Source organism: Thamnophis elegans, chromosome 4 (genome assembly GCF_009769535.1).
Source record: "Thamnophis elegans isolate rThaEle1 chromosome 4, rThaEle1.pri, whole genome shotgun sequence".
NCBI lineage: Eukaryota > Metazoa > Chordata > Lepidosauria > Squamata > Colubridae > Thamnophis > Thamnophis elegans.
Window position 1 is genome coordinate 21,292,055 of NC_045544.1, and position 23,556 is coordinate 21,315,610.

The window sequence follows — 23,556 nt, forward strand, 5'->3', positions numbered from 1 at the left end:
CCGTAAGAGGTAGAAATGTACAAAACTCCAAAATAGAGTGGAGCTTTCTTTTATGACTCTGAATTATTCCTAATTCATTCTTTTTTGCATTTTTAAGTGTATTTGGAAATGGTTTCTTTAAGGCTTTTTGGATATTAAAGTTGTGGGAGGGAAATGTTTCCTTTAACTAATCCACATCTTCCAATGTTATATTCTAGACTTCTTTCACCACTGCTGATAACCACCAGTGGGGTTTTATATTGGCCAAAGACAAAGAGAGAGAGGGAGGGGGGGAAATAAGAGACTGCATTTCCTCTTAATCTACAGACATATTGGTCTGCATATGCAAAGTGCTGAAGCTATTCACCGACATAATCTACACCATATGTAAAAGTTCCATTGCAAGGTATTCTCTGTGGAACATTAAATATCCCAGCCATTCATCAGATAACTACTAGCTATTAACTCTTGGCAAGTAACATTGGCTCACGGACAAATTACAGTACAAAGGAATCATTGGTTTTGCTTGGATTTAGAATCCGTTATATTAAAAACCAATGCCATGACATCAAAAAAGATCTTTCCTCAAAACAAAACATGTGAAAAAAAAATATTTTAAAAAAATACAATGATGAAATAAGTAAGTGAACGAGACCTATTTAAAATTGGAACTGAAACCAAAGAACATTTCATTCACTTATTTAAAATTTTAAATGATACAATTGCTTTCTGCTTTCTTCCCTTGTGTCTAATATTTTAAATGATTATTATAACAAAGGAGTTTAGTATTATTTCCTTCCTTCTATAACATTTCTTTGTTCTTTTATGCCCCTTGGATTTTTTTATTTTTGGGGGGAGGGCCAGCACTTACTTCCAAACATTTATAGTCAATAAAGTAAGTAGAGTTATTGAAAAAAAGGGTATCAGACAAATAAAGTACAAACTTTTCGAAGCAATTATTGCAATTGATTTCCTCAGAAAAGATTCTTAATAAATGCTAGAATTCAAGATTCTGCTGTTAATCTCTAAACATTCAGAATAAAGAATATTTAATATTTTTTGTCACATGGCAATTAATCAGTGGTGGGTTACGAACGGTACGCCGCGGTATGGGCGTACCGGTGCCTGCTGAGAGTACCAGATACCGTTCTGGTACGGTGCTTCGGAGGGCCCACCCACCCACCCGTCCATGCTCCTTACTGGTATTTTGAGGTTTTCGGGGCTTCCGTGCACGGAGTAAATGGCGCCTGTGCGACACTCCGCCAAGCAGCTGGAGCATCGTGGGTGGTAAGTACGCATCTGCGCGCTGCACGCATTCAGGTGCTGGATGCCCGGACCTGTTGCACCGTACCGGCTGCACCGGGATCCGGAACCCACCACTGCAATTCATGTAGAAACTTAAAAAGGGAAAATCTCTTTCCATTTACTGTGAGAAAACATTTGGCTGCAGTGGAATGTTCTTTTAGGGGTAAAAGTCTAATAAAAAATAACCAATAGTTCTAGTACCATGATGGCAAACCTATGGCATGTGTGCTAGAGGTGGCACGCAGAGTCCTCTCTGTGGGCACTTGCGCCATTGTCAGCTACTCTTCCAGTTTCAGGGGCATGCATGAGTGCTGGCCAACTGGTGTTCCGTTGCACCGGAAACCCAAAGACCAGCTGGTTGGCACACGCACCTAGTCTTCGGGTTTCTGGCACTTCAGCACGCGCATGTGCACCAGTCAGCTGGTCTTCGGGTTTCCGTGTTCCACATGCGTGTGTTCCGGTTCGGGCACTCAGCGCCCAAAAGGTTTTCCACCACTGTTCTAGTGCATAGGCTTCCTGTCTCAAGCTGAGAAAACTTCTCACTCCAGAAAGGGGTCTGATTACCATGTATCCTGCGGATGAAGGTTGCCCTTCTCTGAATCAACTTTCTATCAGCTTAATCTTACTTTCTATTGGCATGTTCTTTATTAGCCTTTCTTTAGATAGAATTAGGGCTATATGAGGTAAGAAATGGAAGAAAACATAACATATAATCTTTGTATTCTCCAAGATCAAATTGAAAAAAGAATCAGATGAATAAACTGTACCTTGAAGTGCATTTTAAATATAAATCAACATTTCTTTTGAGTCAAGCACAATTCCTGGTGACTTCACTGATTTGTCCAAGCAGGTTTTCTAGTAGAAATACAGGGGTGATTTGCAATTATTTTCTTCCTGGTTGTTTTTCAATTTTCCAATTCAGCCTATAGGCATGAAAATCTCTGTTGGTCATCCAAATGTTAACTAGGGTTAAGTCCGTTTTGTTTCTTACCCAGACAAGATTAGCCATGTTGAAACTTTCAAGGATTTGCTCTGGCAATTTTCAAGCCAAATAGTCTTTTTTCTCTCCAAACAAAGATGATACTTTTTATTTTTGCATGTGTACCACATTGAGAGCATTAACAATGCAGAAATTGTGAGTAGCTTAGAAACTGACTTGATTCATACAACTATTTTGTGAGAATTATCATAGTAGCTTGTGAATCAAGAATTGTAACTACCGTTTTCCACTTGTTGACTTAGAATTAGATGACCAAGCTGGAAACAAACGTTTGTGGGCTAATGTATGAAAGAATATATACTATTTTTATTTTTGCTTTAGTTCACCTTTCAAGGGAGATACAATGTTCTGGTTCCTGCTTAGAGCCAGAAGAGTAATCTTCTTTGTCCTCATTCATTTCATTTCTTATGTCTTTTAGACTCCCAATTCTGTTCTACTGGCATGTAGCAGTTTCCGAAAATCTAGAATATAACTTCTTGCCAATGTTGCAATCATTTCTCGTGGACCACAAAACTGTGAACTCTTAGTTTTCCTCCTTTCATATAATGAGTATGGCCCCACACAGCACACAATAGACAGATCTTCACCTATAATTGCAGTCTATGATGTAAGAGGTTATACTTTAATATTTTCTCTTTGGAAAAGCAGAGCATCATAACTGCATCCACTTGGCTAACCTGAGAGATGTATGCAGTAAACAGCAGTGCTTCAGATAACTTCTGCTATTCCTATTCTTATTTTCTCCTTGCCAGTGACTATAAATATGCATTCCCTTAAATGCATAGCAATGTCTATTTCAGCCACCAAATCAAATTAGCTAATATGGGTTTCAGGAATTATATTTGTCCTTTATTTATGTAAAATAATTTTGGTTTTACTTGCCAAGTATAAATTTATTTTAAAGACTTGTTTCAGAGCACAGGCCCTGATGTTTATCAGCAATCTCCCAGTTTAAAGAAACACACAAGAGGGAAGAAAATATTGCAATCCTATAATTACCTACTCTTATGTCAACTCTACTGAATTCAGGCATGACCAGATAGCAAGGCTTCAATTCTATATGCACAAACTCTTACCGGGGAAAAACGGCCTAATAATAGCAATTGTACTTAGACTTATATACCACTCCATACAGCTTTACAGCACTTTCTGGGCAGTTTAGAATTTCAGCATATTGCCCCCAACAATCTGAATCCTCATTTTACCAACCTTGGAAGGATGGAAGACTGAGTCAATCTTGAGCCCCGTCAAGATTGAACTCCAGGCTGTGGACAGAGTTTGCTTGCAATACTGCATTCTAACCACTGCGCCACCAGGGCTCTATTAAATATAGCTGTACTTGTTGATGAGAAGACAACAGAATGTCACATTCTAACTCTATGCATGCCAGTAATACATAGAGTTTTGTGAAGTTGAAGTTACATTAAAAAAGTATTTGGGGGTCACCATGTGGATTTGAAATATGTTATCTTTTCTTTCATGCTTTGAGAGAATAGCTAGCACAGATCAAATGTTTTCAGAATGTTCTATAAAGGACAATTTTATATGACGCAAACCTGAACTGAAAGCCAAGATTTCAAATAGCGCTTGGGTAGTTTAACAATAACAATCACTGCTGTAAAGTTTCAAGTCATTCAATACCCAAAGTTGTTCCAAAAGCTTAAGAAATGTATTGCCATGTTGAGGCTACAATCATATATTTTCTTCATGAGAAAAGGCTGTGTTGAATGCAGGTCCTATTTGCAAGGAACAGGCGAAGGATTTGGCTTCATATTTCATACAGAACAAAAAATATAGTTCCAGTACTCATTGCTACCTTTCAATGTAAACATTTCAGTTTATAACTCCCCCCAAGAGGCAAGCCCAGTCAGATTGTGCTGCCAAATTTTTAGTTAAAAAAGATTTTGGTGGGCATGAAAAACAAGCAAAAGTATACTTAAGGTTTCATTAGACCCAATACTTTCCATCTAATATTCCTTCGCCTCACCCCACAAATATTCACGGCCAAAAATGTCATTTATGCCTGTGATATGATTGCCATGTTCCTTCCAGCCCCCATAGGATGGGAAAAAAAATACTTAAACAAGGAAAAGTGGCATCTCTGGCTACAAGAAATTGCTTACCCCTGGTATCTGAAGATGAAATTTAATGTATTTCTATCAAACAATTCTAAGTACAGATTGATAGGTATATTTTTAATTATTTGATAAATTTGGTTTTTTTAATTAGACTTCTTTCAAAGACCTGATTTGCAAAACTCATATGGTATTTTCCATAGTACTTTTGAAATTTGGGGCACAGAGTCATATATGAAACCATCATTTTGTTGTGTGTCTTGTTATAAAACAAACAAACAAAAAGAAGAAGGTAAAGGGGAAAACTTACTAAATTGAGGATGTATGCGGTTAACCCAAGTTATTTTCCAACCAAGTTCTAATTATTGCTTCCAAAAGATGGAACAGAAATGCTTGTATTTTGCAAGCAAATTCACTTAATCTCTAAAGTATAAGACGATGAAACTATTATTCTTGTCAACCGCTAACTAGAGGTCTGGAAGGTTGCTCATGATGAGAAATCAAGGAAGGGATCATATAAAAGGACTGGGAAGGCCTGAAAGGGACTATCTCTTGATGTCTTTCCCACTGCATCAGAATACTTAAGAGATATGCCTAAGAAATCCCTTTGATATAGAGGAGCCAAATGCATGGAAGAACAACACAATTAGAAGAATGCATTGTTTCACCAGCATTATCTCTTGAACATGATCTAATCAGGAGTCCTGGAAAATGACTGCTTTGGCAAACAGTTCAAAAGGAAAGAACAACAAAAACGTTTTAAAAATAGAAAAATTCTATACTGCTCCTATTGCATGAAAACCTAATGATCTTACAATATAGCAGCCACTTAATCAGTTTTGGTAGGATAGCCATCACACAAGGGGCATGCAAACAGCCAGAGTTCATTATATTTTGCTTCGTGGTTAGTGTGTTGATTATTCATGTAGCCGCTCTTAACTTTCTCAAACAACTCAATGTTCACCCAAAGAAAACCATACTGCATTGGTTTTGGAAGAGCAGCAGGTCTACACATTCAGCACACACCAATAAGGAAGTTGTCATATTATGGGATAATTAAAAAAAAAAGAAGTTCCTGTGCTTCACTGTCAATCTGGGGTCCCATGAATCATGATGTCCCTTGACGTTTCTGTTGTTGATTTCGGATGACCTCCAATTGTTTTTTGCATTGCTGGTAGTAGGTGGAGAGACTTTTATTTTCATCTAAAAGCTTTTTATGCTCTTGTACTAGACGTGATGTATTTTGCTGGTCTTTTTCATCCTGGTCCAGTTCTGCTATTAGTTCTTGCCTACATTAATTCAGAAGGTTACTTAATTAATTCACAATATTAAAAATATTCATAGGCAATTTCATTGGTAGCTAAATTCAATAAGTTGATTAATCATTTGCCAGAAAAAAAGACACTAGATGTGTGATATACAGTCTGGATCACAGACCCATTAAGGTGCAAATACCTATTTTTGCCTACATATTTATGTATCTGAATGCCCTCTAAATTTTTAACATCTGTCATTTTTAGCCAGCACAATGACAAGCATTGTAGAAACTGTAGCCAAGAGTAATTGGAATACAATAGATTGCTATGCAACTTAACATATTCACACATATTTTTTCTGTGTGCATGTAATCTATGTATGCAGTAATCTATGCATAATGCAAAATATTTGACAATAAAAGAGGAAAGATACGCATCTTTGTTGCAATCTCCCAGTATCTTCTTTTAATATGTAGCTTTATGTTTTATTGGGGTGGGTGGGTTTGTATCTGTGCGTTTGTCTGTGTAAATGTATGCATATCTCCCTCCTCCTGTCTGAGCCCATGGTATGGAGAAAGATAGGGTAAAGGAATAACTGCTTCGGTGAAATTATGTTATGACACAGAAACATAGGAAATCATAACATGATGAAAGTATTATTGTAAGTAACATTATCCTGAGATAAATGGAAAGATTCATTTTACGAAATGACACGAAATACTTTTGCAGTGAACATAAAATAGAAAATATTTTTCCTATTATATCAGTGAACAATTTGTGTCCCTAACAGCTGTCAACAGTTTTCTATGGTTTCACAAAACTGCTAAAAAAAGGACACCTAACTAACTATATAGAATTATTTTGGTACACATTCAGATTTTGTTATTTTTACACCATTCCTAAAATAGGAATGTTCTATGATGAGATGAATAGCTGCTAAAATAGCAAAAGTAAGAGTCATGTTGATTTCTCCCCTCATGGGTGTCCCTTCATTTAATAGATGAGGCAAGCATTCAAAACACTTTAAGTCTCTATTTTAGATTACTAAATATTTGTAGTACATCTGTGTTGAATTATTTCAATTTTCTCTAGGACTCCAAGACACCTTGTATACGGTACACTTAAGCCATGTACTTTGGGGAACCTACTTATGAAAACAGGAAATACTGGCAAGTACTCTTTTTTCACTACACTAAGAGTTAAAAGTACTTCTGCTACCATCAGTCATACATTAATACAATTTATTCTGCCTAAGACTGATGGTTGAAGTAGAATGAAGAGAACTGAAGAAAATGTTATGAAAATAGTAAAACGAATTTTCTATTTAGGCAACAAGGGTTCATTGTGAGTCTGGAAACAGTATCACAAACGTAAGATTAGCCTCCCTGAACCTGGCACCTTCAGATTAGTGGTTCAGGACTGTGGACACAGTGCATCCTACTCACTATGAAATGAAAATGTTGTGCTTTGTCAAATTTATGAATGAAATTACCTACACAATTGAACATATTTTAAAACTTACTTTCTTTGCAGCAATAAGGCAATTTCTGTTTGAACTTTCATATATTCTTGGGCCATTTTACAGTGCTGTTCAAACACAGCCATAGATTCTTTTGAGTTTGGACATGGTGCTAGAGGCTGAAAATAAAATCATACATACAGATAAAAAACCAAATCAACTGTTACATGAACATAGATGTAAATATGTTTTAATAAATTATTCCAACTCTTGGAAGCATGAGAATTAAAATTTGTCCATAATATATGTTGTTGCCAGAAATGCAAGCAAAAAAAGGTGTTTCTTTATTAATGAAAGAATATCTGTCCCAGGCAAAGAGTAACAGATGATCTATATAATATATAATGGTGCTGCCTGAACCTTTCTGCAAAAGATAAAATATAAAAAACAAGAAAAAAGATTTAAAAAGAAAATAGGGGAGGCGAAAATGCAAATGAATAATGAAAAAAATAGAAAAATAACTATCAACGTTTTCAATAGTTATGAAAATAAAAATTCAGTATTAAAAAGTATTTCTGCAATCATAGGCAGTTCTAATTGTCAAATCCCAAAATTAATATAGCATTTCATTTGGTTTCTAGCAAAAAATATAAATAGCTAGACAAAATCTTTCCTTTTGAACTTGTCATTCTTGAAGAAATGCATTTTAAATGGGCAGCTCCCACCACAGGTTTCCTGTTCTTTCCCTGGAATGGAACACCATTCGGATTCCAATGAACTGTGCTAAGTGTTGAGTTCAGAGTATGAGATGCACTATGGCAGGTAAACTTTTTTTGGCTCGCGTGTCATAAGTGGGGCGAGTGCAGGGGGGGTCGTGTGCAGGTGTGCCGTACCCATAATGCAATGCGTGACCCCCGCCAGTGTGCATGTACGCACTACAGGTGCTCCCCATTTTTTGCATGCTTTTTTCGCCCTCCCGAGGCCCCAGAGGCTTTATAGGAGCCTGGGGAGGGCAAAAACAGCCCCCCTTCCCCGGAAGCCGTCTGGAGGCTTCAGGGACCTTCAGAAGGCTTCCCTGAAGCCTCCGGAGCAGTCAAAACGACCCTCCGAGTAAACCGGAAGTGACTTCCAGTTTGCTCGGATGGTTGTTTTGAGTGCTCCAAAGGCTTCAGGGATCTTCAGGAGGCTTCCCTGAAGCCTCCGGAGCAGTCAAAATGAGCCTCCAAGCAAACTGGAAATCCGTTCCTGAACTTCCCGTTTGCCCGTAGGGCCAATTTTCTGCGCTCCAGAGGCTTCAGGGAGGCTTTTTTTTGCCCTCCCCAGCTTCCTATAAAGCCTCTGGAGCCTGGGGAGGGTGAAAAATGGCTTTAAAAAAGGGTGAACTCAGCTGGCCAGTGCACGCATGTGTGCTGGCCAGCTGACAGGGCAGTGCCTCGTGTGCCCTGACAAATGGCTCCGTGTCCACCTATGGTACACGTGCCATAGGTTCACCATCACTGCACTATGACAATGCTGGCATGTTGCAACCTGATCTTGGGAGGTGTTAAATTAAAACTGCAATTCATTGTATCAGATTAGTAATTCTGACTTAACACAGGAATCACATTGTGAATAGTTAGCTTCTGTGCCAAGCAAACTAATTATGTACTCTATTATATATTTTTTTAAAAAAATATCTGTGATGACCTCAAATCCGGATTGTGTTACACATACAAATTAATATAGCTATCCAAGGAAATTCAACAATGAAATAACACAGTAATTTACCTGCAACTGATGATCTAATGTAAGATATGCCATTGGGATGGAGTTATCAGACCCATTGGTGTCTGTTGGAAAAATAGATAGTCTGAATTTTAGTGTTCCCTTGTTGTATATTGATACATTCACAGGTCTACCATAAGTACTTGGACTAATTAGTAACTAAACTACTATAATCATGTAAAGCAGTATGACAGCTGAAGTGCTGCAATGCTGAATATACTATGTTAGTATAAGTTAAAGGTAAAGATTCCCCTTGCACTTATGTCCCCTTGATAGTTGTTCCCAACTATAGGGAGCGGTACTCATCTCTGTTTCAAAGCCGAAGAGCCAACACTGTCCGAAGATGTCTCCATGGTAATGTGGCTGGCATGACTAAACCCCAAAGGTGCATGGAAAGCTGTTACCTTCCCACCAAAGGTGGTTCCTATTTTTTTACTTGCATTTTTACGTGTTTTCGAACTGCTAGGTTGGCAGAAGCTGGGACAAGTAATGGGAGCTCACTCCGTTACGTGGTGCTAGGGATTCGAACTGCTGACCTTTCTGATCGACAAGCTCAGTGTCTTAGCCACTAAGCCATCACGTTCCTTATGTTAGTATACTATGTTAATTTTTATTACAACAATGACAGTTCACTAGATGCACAATGTAATTCTAGTTGCCACGAAGGATTTGCTATGGTTGAAAAATAAAAAGCTAGAATGATACCTGAAGAAGATAGCTAAAGGGGAAATATAAGGTATTAAACATTGGTTTTCACTTTTATCTATACCCAGCGTAATATATATTATATTTTAAACATATACAGTAAAAACATGCATCCTGGTAATGGGCATAATACATTAATTACATTCCAATATACATATATTCAAATGAGTTTCTGTTCTGTTCTAAAGTATATTTTGAACGTGCAACATATATCTTGGGGATTTTATGTTGTAAAACTAAATTATTTTTTGAACAAAAAAAATCATTTTTTTCAACTGCAAGGCTGTATGTTGTATATGTACTGTACATGTTGCTAAGTAATGCAAGTTTCTTCAGGAAAGAATCAAAAGCAATGCTAAATCCGAAATTTTCGTAAGAACATCAGATGTTTTCAGCAACTGTATCTTGTAGTATTTTCTCAAAGCTGTTTAACAAGCATTTCTCCTAAAGATATTTATGGATTTATTTATGAATAAAAGGGCAAATCTGACTTTTTTTTAAAGAATGTTTGAATATCTGTATATTTTTCAGGATTCTATTTTCTGGTTTCTGTTGCTTATATGCTAAGTGGGAAACTCATAACTCCCTTACTGCTCCAAAGGGACATATGAACTAACAAGAAATTGCACCTCCTAATTCAGAAAAGGTGCTCGATTTTTTTTATGCTTTGAAGTCTCTTTGGGGGCCAAAGCCCACAATAAAATGCTCCTTTCTCCAAAGTTGGTGGAGACAGCGGTCATGCATGGGTTAACTCAGTCAGTAACCAATAGAACTGAGTCTACCAAAGTGATGTCATCGCCTCTGAGGAGCATGCTCCCCCCCCTTTTTAGACTCAGTTCAATTGGAACTGGCTGTGCTAATCGCTTTCTCCTCAACTAATACTTAATAATTGACTATTTAAATTGGATTTAATTGGCTTTTACTCAAACAAAAAAGAAAATTGTTTTTCATCTAAATTGGAAGGTTCCTACTGGATCTTGGAGGCAGGACTCTCAATAGTCCCTGGGTGGCTGGAGAGACTTTGCCTGGACTTGTTCCAAATCCCAATGGTGTGTTTTTGAACTAGGAATGTTTGTCTAAGTTTAAAGGCATTGGACAGGAAAATTGATATATCATGATTCATTTTTTGAAACTTATTAATTATCCAATGATTGGTCTTTATGATCTTAATTATCACTACTCTTCTATTGTTCTATGTTGGTCAATTTTTATTAAGAGTCATTACTTGGTATTATTTTTGTTACTTGAAATAGCTTTCTATGTAATTTGTTTCATTGTACTCAATATAAGTATTTATATCACAAGACAGAGTATAAAATAATAACTTTTCATACTAGATTTCATGTCTGTCAAGGGAGAAAAATTCATGAACGTTGCATGGGCATTGCTTTCCAGCCTGTCTTAAATGAAAAGATGTACAATTGTTCTAATTCATACATCAATATCTTTGCATATTTTATGTTAAAATGAAGTGCGGATTCAGAGAGTATTTAGACCCCCTTCACTTTTGTCAATGTTGTTATGCTGCAGCCTGATTCTGCAGTTGTTGAAATTCATTTTTTTTCTCATTAATCAATACTCAGTACCCTATAATGACTAAGTGAAAACACAATTTTAGAAATATCTGCAAGTTTATTAAAAATAAAAAAACTGAAATATCACATTGGCATAAGCATTCAGACCCTTTGCAACAACACTTGTAGATTAATGAGGAAAAAAATGAATTTCAACAACTGTAGAATCAGGCTGTAACATAACAAAATTGACAAAAGTGAAGGGGGTCTGAATGCACTGTAGCTTACCAAATATAGTGAAACATACTTTGTACCAAAAAGTAAACATCTAACTTCAAAATTTGGGAGATAACTTTGCAGGTTCTTTTAAAATACCTTTTCATGATGCAGCACCATTTGTAAAAGGGCAGGTCAGCATCTGCCTTATCTCCCTTCATGACTATGAGTAGCAATGGGACTCTTAAATAGTATATGATGGCACTTGTAATTACTTTTTTGCACTCTATTTACAGGTGTGTGAAGCATAAAGGACGAGACAAAGATGGTGCGGCTATGGCAATATTCTCATTTACCCTAATTTATTCCATGACAGATGCTCAGCAATGTTTATCAACAACTCTAGAGTTACAATCTAAAATTGTAGTTTTTCAGGCCTGGTTAATATACATTACCATGTTAATTACCAACACTCCATAAAGCATTAAATGATAAACAACCATAGGGTCAGGGATTCTTTTACCTGCAGAATCATCCGGGGTCCATGGTAGATTACGAGCAGGTTTTTCTGAGGTTGGTCCCGAGGTAGTGATCATTCTCACACTAGGACTAGAGGATCTACTGCTGTTTCTGCTATTCTGTAGCGATAATTAAAAATAAACAAACTCTTACTATTAACGCAAGCAAATGACAATACTATAAATACAAAGTTCTTCTACGGATTAATTAATCACAGAAAGATTTTGTCATCTTTATCTCACCTAAAAGCAAAACCAAATGCTGTGGTCCAATGCAGACATTTCAGTGACCTTCTATTAGAACTTCTGCCTACTATAGCTATGCTTTGTTGCATCTTAAAAACTGTATTATATAGTTTAATAAGTACCAAAATGGGAGAAGGGAAAACCAATTCAGGAGGTTTATTACAGCCTGCTTTCTAGTTTACAAAGAAATTGAGCAACAGGGTACACAGTACATAAAATCAAATAAGGAGAAGAAGTGAGTAGAAATGTCTCTCTCTCTTTTATCTGACTCCTAAAAATATGTTTATTCGTGGAAATTAAATGCAGAGGGATTCAGGACCAATACATGGAACAACTTTTAAAAAATGCTTAACTTTTTGAACTTGCTCCCATCAGGTATGTTGATGGCTACTAGTTTTGAAAGGGACTAGAAAAATTCATGAAAGAATTAGAGCTGTGGTGATGCAATGGTTAGTGGTTAGTGATTTCTACTGCAATTTTTTAATTATTCTTGATATGCTAAATCAAGATATCAGGATTTTGTGTGTAAATATATGTACACTGACAGTCTCCTATCTCAAATTTAATCCCTACTCATCATGAAATTACAAAGATCACATCGACATATAACTGCATATAAACCCTGCATTCACACTTTAAAAATCACCATTTAAAAATGTTACCAAAAGCCTAAGTTATGTATAAAAACAAACTTTTTATAATAGCGGTTTTACCCTTCTTCCTTCAGTGCTTTCAATTTCAACCATCAACTAATACAAATGAGATACTCTGTATCTGCACACATTCATGTAAGTAATATCATTTTGTAACATTTTAGATTATTTCTTGTTTCCCTTAACCACTAAGTCCTAGTAACTTTTTCAATATACATCAGTGCTTAGTATTTAGCAGTAAAGAAACACAACTGTGAAATTAATCAAAGTTGTAGTTCTAAGCATCCTTATTTGACACAAGCCTCACTGAACATATTTGCATATATTTCCAAGAGAGGAAGATCAAAACTTTACTGAACCCAAGAAATACATAGTTCATAACACAGTTTGATAACCATACCTGGGATTTCCAATGTGTAAATCATGTCTTTTAAATGTAATTTACCTAGAACTAACTCTTATATATCTTTCAATGGTTTATTTTTCAGAATTATAAGCTTGTAAAGGCCAAGCTGAGAGAAAAATGATTACATATTTTTTGTTAATTTAAATGGACTTCCTATAAAGGAAAAAAACATTTCATCATTTACATTATGTATTCCCAATCCTAGTTTTCATTAGATATATTTATATATTCCAATTTTTAGATATTCAATTTGATAGGTGACATACAATTCTTAAATTTATAAAATTCAGGCAATTTTAAAATGAATCGTCCGCATTGTGCATTTACCTGGTTGGAATCTGTTCCAGCTATACTAAGATCTTGAATGGATCTGCGCCTCTGTTGTCCGTTGCCTACTAGAATGAAAAGGAAAAAGAAACTACTGAATTTACATCAAGTAAGAATGTTGCAAGAGTTTGTACAAATCCAGCAAAGAGATAAAGAGTCTGTTTGTATATAGGAAGGAGAGGGGAGAGCAGAGACAGCTGCCACACCCACCCACCCAGCTTGTCAACAGAACGCATATCCTAAGGCAATAAATCTTCCTGTCCCATGAATAGCGTCTGAGCATTTTTTTAACCATCTTCTGTCAGTTGTGCTTTAATAGGCTTAAGAGTTGGATGGGCAAGTGTGGGGGTGGCTTTGGCACTGATGATGACATCTATTTCAAGGAAGTTATGTTATGGGGATTTCTCATGTAAGGTTGCCAGTTATATAGTTTATTTGGTTAATCAATGAAAAATTGCAGCTTCAAAAATGGTTTAACTAGGTTCAACTAGTGGTGTTCCTAGATTTCTTATTTGAGAAAGAACCCACTGCACTGATTGGATCCAATGCAGAAAGAAATAGTTCTTCAAGTCAGCACTAACGTTTTAAAAACCTAACTTGCTTTTAGTCACAGCTCTGAATATTATCAAATGTATTAAAAAATGGTCAACATATCCATTAAAAAATATGATGATTGACAAGGCAAAGAAAAAATTTATCTGGCTTTTGGTATTATAATTGTCTTTGTTCTTGGGATGTGGCATCAGCTGTCCAAAAGGAAAACATCCCAAAGTTGCAATTAACAGCTGACATAACACTCTAGAAACATAGTCTTTGAAGACTGTGTTACATGAACAAACCAGTAGCAACTATTCTATCAAGGAATTGAATTATGGCTATCATTTGCATGATTTCCCAATGTCCCCCATACAGTTTTTCACAATGTCCGATTTCCTTTTGCTTTACTGAAAAATATTTTTTTAAATATTCTAACTTCTAAAATATGTAAAAAACATTTTACATTTAAAAATGTATTGAGAGCTTACTTTTTAAACTCACCTATAAATATATCTGTGTAGGTATTTTTTTAAATTCAAATCAAACATTAAATGAGACGAAGAGAATGGAAGCTTGAGTACCATAACCAATTAAATCTCTTTTAAAAAAAATAAACAGTATGTTGCTTAATATTTTGGAAGTTGTCCAATAGATGCAAGAGTAGAAAAATACATTTGTCCCTTTCTTATCCTCCTATTTCTTTGCCCTTTTTAAAATCTTTCCAGGTCAAGATGAAGTTTTGCAGTTTTGTTCCTGTTATATGAACCATTAATTCAAGGTGGGAATACTCTTAAATCAGGTAATTTTAAGTAAAGGTTCCTACGCACATGCGTGCTAGACATTTCCGGTTCTAGGGGCGGTACTCATCTCCGTTTCTAAGCCGAAGAGTCAGTGCTGTCCGAAGACGTCTCTGTGGTCATGTGGCTGGCATGACTAAATGCCAAAGGCGCATGGAACTGTTATCTTCCCACGAATGAGGTCTTTATTTTTTTACTTGTATCTAGGTTAGCAGAAGCTGGGACAAGTAACAGGAGCTCCCTCTGTTGCGCTGTGTTAGGGATTTGAACTGCTGAACTAGCGATCTTCTGATCAAAAGCTCAGCATCTTAGCCACTGAGCCATCACGTCCCATTTCACGTAATTTTAGGGTAATACTAATATGACTACTTCTGTATTAGAAGCACCAAAGTACTTCCATGACAAAAGGATTTGTTGATGACATCACAATTGCCCAGGGAGATCAGTAGTTGAACGCTCCTTTCATGCCCCCATGAAATTTCCCCATTAAAGTGGCATTCATGTATCTACTTGCAGTTGCCCACTTTTGAACTCCTGGTTTGGCAGGAGCTGGAGTATGTGACAGGAGCTCACCCCACCCCAGTGCAGCAACGGAACTTGAATGTGAGACTGCTGTTCATCAGCCCTGTGTTTTAACCTTGTGGGACACTGTGTTCCCTTTCGAGGATAGAGTATTGAAGAGCTACAAGCAGGACAAGATGAGTAGAAAAATGAAAATATTGATGGGAGGGGCGCATCTCCTTATAAGCAATCAGTTTAACCAGTGAATTTTCCCTGTTATAGAATAAAGCTGTGCAGAGGGTTGAAAGTATGAATTGGAGAGGATTGAATCAAATTATTTTTTCAGATGCAGGCTACAAAATATTTAAGGTTCTGTGTTGAGTCAGATGCCCTCAGTTTGTTTTGGAGAACACTGAAGAAAATATGGAGATAAAGGATTTTTTTGATCACCTAGTTGTGGGTATGTACAGCTTTTTACACATTTTCCGCAAAAGATTTTGACTGGATAAGATACACAAAATAAGTACAAAATCTCAGGGCTTTGCAACTTGTATGAGACTTTAAATTAGGATTATGCTTGTTCGATTAAAATTGTATGTTATTTTTCCACCAAAATGCATATTATTGGGTGTATGGGGAAATTTGCACATAGGTTCAAATTTTTTGAACTTCTAGAAAGTATGAAGAAATAAGAAGACATGTACTCACATTTTCAGTCAACTAAATCAACCCCCTCTTACAAATATTATACTTTTTGATGCATAAAACATTTTTTTAATTAAAGCAGTAGATCATTAGCAGAGCTATGCAAATGCTCTGCAGTCCAAGCAATTCATCATGGGCCTCAAGGTGATTAATCAGTAGATCATTAACAGATTTACAGAACCTAGCAAATTAGGAAAAACCTCAAGATGACTTGTCCATTACTAATATAATAATGATGCCCACATCCACTCTTTCTAGAAATAGCTCAGCTGAAATAAATTTGTAAAAAGTAGCTGGAATATTCAAACTGAGTTTGGATTAATAACATTTTTGAATTTGGAGATCCTAAGATAAGGATTGCAGAAACACTTATCATGCTCACAAATAATATTAATAATAGTCAGATTAAAATAGAATTATAAACGGAAACATATATTTTCATTCAGGGAAGTTGTGCTAAGTGCAGACTGAGAAACTGCTTTAAACGGAGAAACTCAAGCCAACAGAATGAGTTGAAGCAGGAGGTTAGGCTAAAGCATTTTTATTGCTGCTACCTATTACCGGCTTTTGGCAAACAGCTCAAGCGCAGCCAAACAAACAAAATAGCTATACAGTAAATACTTGTTGCTCCTGAATCAATAGTAATTGTTGAGGAATCCAACTTTAAAAGCACAACTTTCTATACTGTAGAGTTTCAATTACAACATTGCTCTAATTTTGAAAGTGATTTTTTTTAAATTTTAATGTTTACATATGGAATTTAAAACAATGGTATTAACACACCAAAGATGACTACAGTAAAAGAGAAATATTTCAAGTCCAGCTGACTGTACAACATTGGGGTAAGTATACTGTATGAAATATACTGGATTAATATTTCAAAACTGACATATTCAGATGGGTAGCATAAACATGTAATAAATAAACAAATAAAACACATCAGGATTTTGGAGCCCCTTTTCTAAAATGAGATGCCTCTTCTGTTGGAAACTGTTCCTTAAGTTTTCTCTCCCACAAAAATTTGCTTCTGATTATGGATGATGTACATAAAATACTGAATAACTGAACTTGCTAAAAAACACACAACTTTAATATATATAGGTAATCCTTGACTTATGATGGCAATTGTGAATTTCTGCTGCTAAGCGATATAACCATAAAGGGTGACCTTATTGTTTTGCAATGGTATTCCCTGCAGTCTCAGTTTCCATCATGAAGCTAATCCCATGGTCATTAGGTGGATTGACTTCCTGCTGGCTTCCCACGGGCAACATTGGTGGGGAAGCTGGAAGGAAATCACAAGTCTCAGCTGGCATTGCTGGGAGAGGGAGCGAGGGAGGGAGGGAGGGATGGAGTTTGTGGGAGTGTGGGGTAGGTTAAGGAGGTCATGCACGATGCAAGGAGCTGTGTGAAAGATGGGTTGGAAAGCGTGCGTGAGGAATGAATGAGAGATGAATTGTGGTTCTGGGAAAATGCATGAGAGATATGATGTGGGTCAGATGCATGAGGTACCAGGAATTATGCAACAGGCACTAATCAGGTGTGCAGGAGGCATGGTGAGGGCTAGGAAGGGTGTACGATTGGCACATTGAGTTTCTGAGGAAGCCAACAAGGAAAGTTGCAAATGGTGATCATGTGATTGTCAGGGCTGCAACTGTTCTACCAGAGGTCACTGACAAGCATGTTCACTATCTCTGTGTACACTCCATATGAAAACCAAGTCAATAAATAAATCCTTTAATAAATTAATTAAGTTAATAAATAATCCTTTTCTTTCAAAGCTCTCTGGATCTCCAGCCTGATCACAATACCAGAGGGGAATAAAGATGGTCACAAGATCTTCTTACATTGAAAAAAAATCTTGCTACATATTTGTTCATTAATATGAAAGATAAACATGTGATTAAAAAAAAACCTTTCCTCAATTATTTTTGGCCAGTGACTAATCAATCACCCATGAACAGGAGCAAAAAGTATTTAAAGGTTTAGTCATTACTCCAGCATCTGTGTCAATAGATTCACACAGCTGGCATGCAATACCTGGTTTGATGATCTCTGGGACATCCAGAATGTTGCCAAATGAAGCAGTTTTACGATGGCCTCGCTTAGGTTTGGAAAAGGCTGAAAAAACATATATACACATACAATACACATGCAAACGACTATAATGGTAACACAAAATCATTCAGACTAGAACTACTCTTTTATAAACTTAATTTGGTTAAACTCATGCAAACAAAGGACATGCAGACTGAACTGCATAGCTTTCCGTTCATGCTTAAAACAGTAAAGCATTTGTTAAGAGCAACATTCATAACTAGGATCAACAATATAACAAAATACATTATTAGTTGTAGTTAGACACACAAAATTCAAATGAACAGAGTAGAAAGAGTAACAAGGAAACAACAACAAACCCTAGCTATGAGCGACTAGAATTTTTAACTGATTGCCCTGGAAATGTATATTAAATGCACAGAGATAGCTTTTCACAATTTGGGGTGCAAAATAAATTTAATTAACTAACATAACTCAACTTCTTTTTTAAAAAAAAACAAGAAACAAAATATAAGCTACGCACTATGGCCCAAATATTTTGACTATACATTTTTGAATTTTTTTTGAAAATTATTAATTCAATATTTTTAATATTTTAAATGTAATCTGTTTCTCTTGTGAAAGACGCACAATCAGCCATAATATTAAGGATAATATCACATAATTAATAGATTTAGGAAGGAGTACAAATACTAGCTAGAAGTAAACTCTGGAATTAAATATAACTGTTAATGATACCAGTTAACATAAAAAGATATGCAGAGGAGTGATGTTTAAATATTAAATTGGAACCTGTTCTAGAGGCAAATGCTATCAATATGGCACCTGATAATAACATCTCCTAAGGGAGTCCTAACATAACCTACCAAGGAGACTTTTTCCTGGGCAAGGTTGTTGAACTGGTAGAACAGATCTGAATAACGATTCTGTATCTTGCAGTTAAAGATTTAATGTGTGTTTACTCTCAGCAATTTGTATAATAGCACACAAGTGAGATCTGCTTCTTCCACTGGTCCTCTAATATAATTTAGTTTATTCTTAAAATATTCCAGCTACAATAGGTTTTGATTTATTTTGCACATCTGAGCATGTTTTTTATTAGATAAACAGTATTCAAGAAACTTGTTTCCTAACAGATTCATATGAATATACATCCTTTTATCTGGAAATTTCTCCTGGTAATTATACTTGTATACATTGCCAAAACTGCCCAACCTTAACACTAAAATACTGCTTCTCATCTTCACTATATATATATATACATCCCACTAATGTCAGAAGTTGGGTGTCAAACGAATGAGAAACCAGAAACAGTTCCTGTGTGTGTGTGTGTGTGTGTGTGTGTGTGTGTGTGTATGACTTTACAACAAAGGTAAAATGTAGTTGAGGTATTTAACAATAGTCTGGGACCCACAAAATGTGGCAATGCAATTGGCCCTTATGACATGAAGGAGCAGGGCCAGAACCAATTTTTGTTGGCGTTTAATTTTTACTTCTCTGAAACCCCCTTGTTTTCTCATTCTTCAGAATATTCTATTTGCTTCTTCTTCATCTTCCCATTCAGCAGGCTGCCTTGGGAAGTTGGATCATTTAATCTTGCCCGATTCAATCAATTACAAATAGGATTTGATTAAGTGATGCACCTGATACAAGGATCACTGTTTGACTGCTCATGAATGAAGTATGAAGACATTCTAAGTATTTACCCACTACTGTAATTGTAATTAGAATCAAAAGAAAAGACTAAATCTCAGTGATAGAGACTTAATTAACTTCTAGAAAGTTTGGCCAATAGTTCATTAGAAATAAAAAGAGAACGATTACTGCAGAAATGATTGCTTATTCAGGGCACGGTAATAGATTTTGAATGTCAATCATTGTCTAGCATTTGAAATATACCACACAGATTGATAGACTATTACTATAAACTAATTTTGATTTTGTTATTGATATTGTAGCCTGTAATTTTGAGCCTTATTAACATTATAGCCATCAAATTAAGTCATGTTTATGCTGTAATAAATTAACACTAGAAATACATAGCTCTTAAATCAAAAGAAATTGGCAAAATTATCTCATAATGGTACCCTGCCTAGAGTCACTTCTTGTAACAATCTATTTAAATTTGGTCAGTCAATTAATCAACAAATAATATTGAAATATGAACAATTATTTGCAAAATTAAAAATGTTATATAAAAAACATAATCTACTCAGGGAGAGGGGGAGTGTGGAAGATGCCTGGTTCAGTATAAGTATCCTATTGATTATAATTTTTTTTAGAAAATTTCAGTGACTTTCTTGCTTCTTCTGTAGAATGCATCTCCTTCCCTCCTTTGTGCCAAAGGCTTATGGGATATTCCTGAGCTGTTAAGCATTATCAAATCAAAGAGATGAAATTCACACAGAGAAGCTTCGTGGAAAGAAAAAGTTCTCCATTGAAAAAGTCAGTATTTATATTGGAGGATGACAATGTCTGGAGGTATTATAGGGCACAGATAATGTGCTTACCCTTATTCACACAAAGGTCTTAATGTTTTGTAACATTTAGGAAGGGATTAATATAAAATGCAATCTAAAACCTGACTTGCATAGAAATGTATTTGATATTCCTTATTTTAGCTCTTATATATCTAAATCTTAAAAGTTGATGGAAATTATAATGTGGTGTTTGCAGGCATTAAACACCATGGACCAATGTCCACCATGGACAATTTCTTTAAAACCTGTTACATTACAGAACATAAGCCTCCGGTACCATCATTATTTTCAAATATGCTTCATATATTTTGTCCATTGTTTTTCTTCAAGCATTTTGATTTTGCTTATTTCTGATGAGGCAAAGATGAGAATTGGAATTTTGGAATGTTACCCAAATATTTGCCTTAAACTCTGTTTTTCCTCCCCCCATCAAATTTCTGGTCTCTGACTCTCATCATTACTTCTGTGAAATGAATTTAAAGGCGAATGCTGCAATCTTAAAAAAAGTTATCTGGTTTGCAATTCATATTTCAACTTTGCAACAATTTAATCTCCTTTAGTTTGACTACTTTGTTTTGGAGAGATGAGAGTGGTATTGGGGGGGGGGGGCAAGTTTTTGTGGCAACAGCCATGGAACACAGCTATTGTGCAGGATCACAATATACTCTCAAAATGCCAAAAATGCTCCTAAAAACATTTGGGAAGTTTAAAAATAATATCTTTACCTGCAGAAGCAGCAATTCTTGCTTCAATTTCTGACATGTCAGCGCTCATTAGCTTGCCTTCTCCTGGAACATGAGCTGACTGTGGTCGCCCACGAACATCTGACAAGCTCTCCACACTACTACCACGAGATGGAGGTAAACTCAAACGGCCCTGTTCTCCCTGTAAAAAAGTAATCGTACTGATTTCAGAAATGAACAAAAATTGCATATTTAGAATAATTATTCTCAAAAAGTTATGAAAACCTATAAACTTTACAACACAGGAAGAGAAAGGCTGCCAGGAAGCTTTCAACGTTTTGCAAACCCACTATTACCACAGAAAAACTCTGCAAATATATACTTTCCTTTTTCATTCTAAGCTTTAAAAAAGTAATGAAGATTATTAATATCATTTATACATGGGACAAATCACCTTCTGCTTGTAGGGATGGCAGGTTTTTTTTAAATGTTCTTTGGTTGCCACAAGGAACACAATGGATAAAGCAAAGTTTTTGTAATGTTCTTGAAATGGGTGAAGTTAGGATTTCCTTCGGTGTTTTGTGGGAATCTGAAGACGTTTTGGGTGGCTAAGCCAAATAACAATAATAGATAGTTACCAAAATTTTGGCAGTCTGATTTAAAGGATGGAAAATATTTGAGGGCACCATCTTGCTCACAACTTTATAAAGGATTTTCATATCATTTTGCTTCAAAAGAAATGATCTCAAATACAAATTTCTACATTCTTACCACCTGCTTTGCTGGATTTTTCATCTGTTGGGCCAATTTTGTTTCCAAACGTTTAATGGTGTCATTCGTAGCGGTTCCTTGAAAATCATTTGCTTCTATGTTGATATCACTTTTGTTACTGGTGTTTGTGGCAGTCATGTCCATAAATGAACCTAGATTTTTAAAAATAAGTTTAGTTAAAGTTAAGATTTATGTCCTCTTAAAAAAACTGGTAATATCCTCAATGTCTCCATACAAGATAAATGCTGAAAAATCTCAGCTCTGTGCACTTGTGCCACAGCCCTGGTATCTGGTATCCTTGCCCTGACCACTGCAGTCTTGAAGCTTCTTCCCTCTAACAGTGTGTTTCCTTGCAAGTAAAAGATTATCCTTCCTGGCTTAAAATGTATGAGTTTGATGTCTGAAACATATAATCTGATTACCTGTACTAGTAGCAGAGTTGCTTTGGCCTTCATCAGAATACTGACAGGGATACTGTAGAGGTTCGTCAGCTCCTGGAAAATACTGCAATGAAAGAAGAATATATTACTGGAATCTTGTAATTTCCCCTATTACAAAGACCATTTTTAAGAAAAGTGCCTTAAAGCTGCTAAATTCAATTTGTTTCCAAGATAATGCTATAAGTTGTGATTTAGTCAATGAATTTATTATTTAATAATAACATGAGAAGCCAAACCAGGCTAAGCAATTACCAAAAGGTACTTAATAACAAAAAGGGCTAAAATATCGTTTTTGTTTTTAAATCAAATGCATTTTTTCTTTTACCTATAGCACTGAAAAAATGATATTTATTGTAGTAATTAAAATACACTCTTCTTCTAGCATGCTACAATTAATTAGAAATTTCTGTTTCTCTACAAATGAAAAGTTTCATTTGAACAAGAGGATCTCTGGTTAATTTGCCTCTCTAAAAAAATCATTTATTTTTCTGGCTTTTTAAGAAGCCATACTTATGTTAAAAATTGGTAGAGACCTAGGGTATCTTCCAATTTTTTTAGAGTATTCCTCATTACAACTATGTCAAAGAAAAAAAAGGCAGGAATAAGAAAACAAGTTTAATTTTGGAACAAAGCACTAGATTGTGTTTTGTTTTGTGGAATGTGTGTGTTAATTCCATGTATTTTAAATTTGTTAAATGCTGGTTAAATATTATTGCAAAGTTCAGAGGGTTTATTATTTTAGGTCCCTCAGAAGGCCATGAAAGATATTCTACTCACTTCCAAAATTTATCTTCACGCTATCAAATTCATATTTTCTATTTTACATTCCTTCTAGAAACCAGTTTATTTCAGCAATATTTAAGATTTAAATATTATACCTGCATCAAGTGTGTCATTATTTTGACTATTTCCTCCATGGAAGGTCTCTGTGAAGGATCTTTAGACCAACATCGAGTCATTAAACTCTCAATAGGCTTAGGCAAATTTTTTATCAGTGGTGGCCGCGTACCTATTAAAAATATACAATGTTTATAAACAGTAACATTATAAAGAATTATATGCATTTCCAAAGAAATTATTTGGCTCTAATTTGACTGAACTAACTTATCCTTAAAAGCTTAGGACAATAAAATATTTGCTGAGACTATTGTTTCTTTATCC

The 23,556-nt window shown here is 35.6% G+C and overlaps 1 protein-coding gene across 3 annotated transcripts in view; it reads right to left on the bottom strand.

The window, feature by feature from the left end:
* Positions 1 to 4,413: 4,413 nt before the first annotated feature.
* Positions 4,414 to 23,556, bottom strand: part of MAP3K7 (mitogen-activated protein kinase kinase kinase 7) — a 34,100-nt gene continuing 14,957 nt past the window's right edge. The window contains exons 8-17 of one of the 3 annotated variants that reach the window (XM_032215503.1): positions 23,274 to 23,404; positions 22,378 to 22,459; positions 21,959 to 22,107; positions 21,227 to 21,386; positions 18,004 to 18,084; positions 13,424 to 13,491; positions 11,797 to 11,911; positions 8,842 to 8,903; positions 7,138 to 7,253; positions 4,414 to 5,648 (exon numbers count right to left, since the gene is read on the bottom strand). In XM_032215503.1, the coding sequence (XP_032071394.1) occupies positions 5,468 to 5,648; positions 7,138 to 7,253; positions 8,842 to 8,903; positions 11,797 to 11,911; positions 13,424 to 13,491; positions 18,004 to 18,084; positions 21,227 to 21,386; positions 21,959 to 22,107; positions 22,378 to 22,459; positions 23,274 to 23,404 (1,145 nt within the window). In that variant the 3' untranslated portion in view covers positions 4,414 to 5,467. Of the gene's footprint in view, positions 5,649 to 7,137; positions 7,254 to 8,841; positions 8,904 to 11,796; positions 11,912 to 13,423; positions 13,492 to 18,003; positions 18,085 to 21,226; positions 21,387 to 21,955; positions 22,108 to 22,377; positions 22,460 to 23,273; positions 23,405 to 23,556 lie in introns of all 3 variants that reach the window. The other 2 variants (XM_032215502.1, XM_032215504.1) reach the window with 2 other exon arrangements.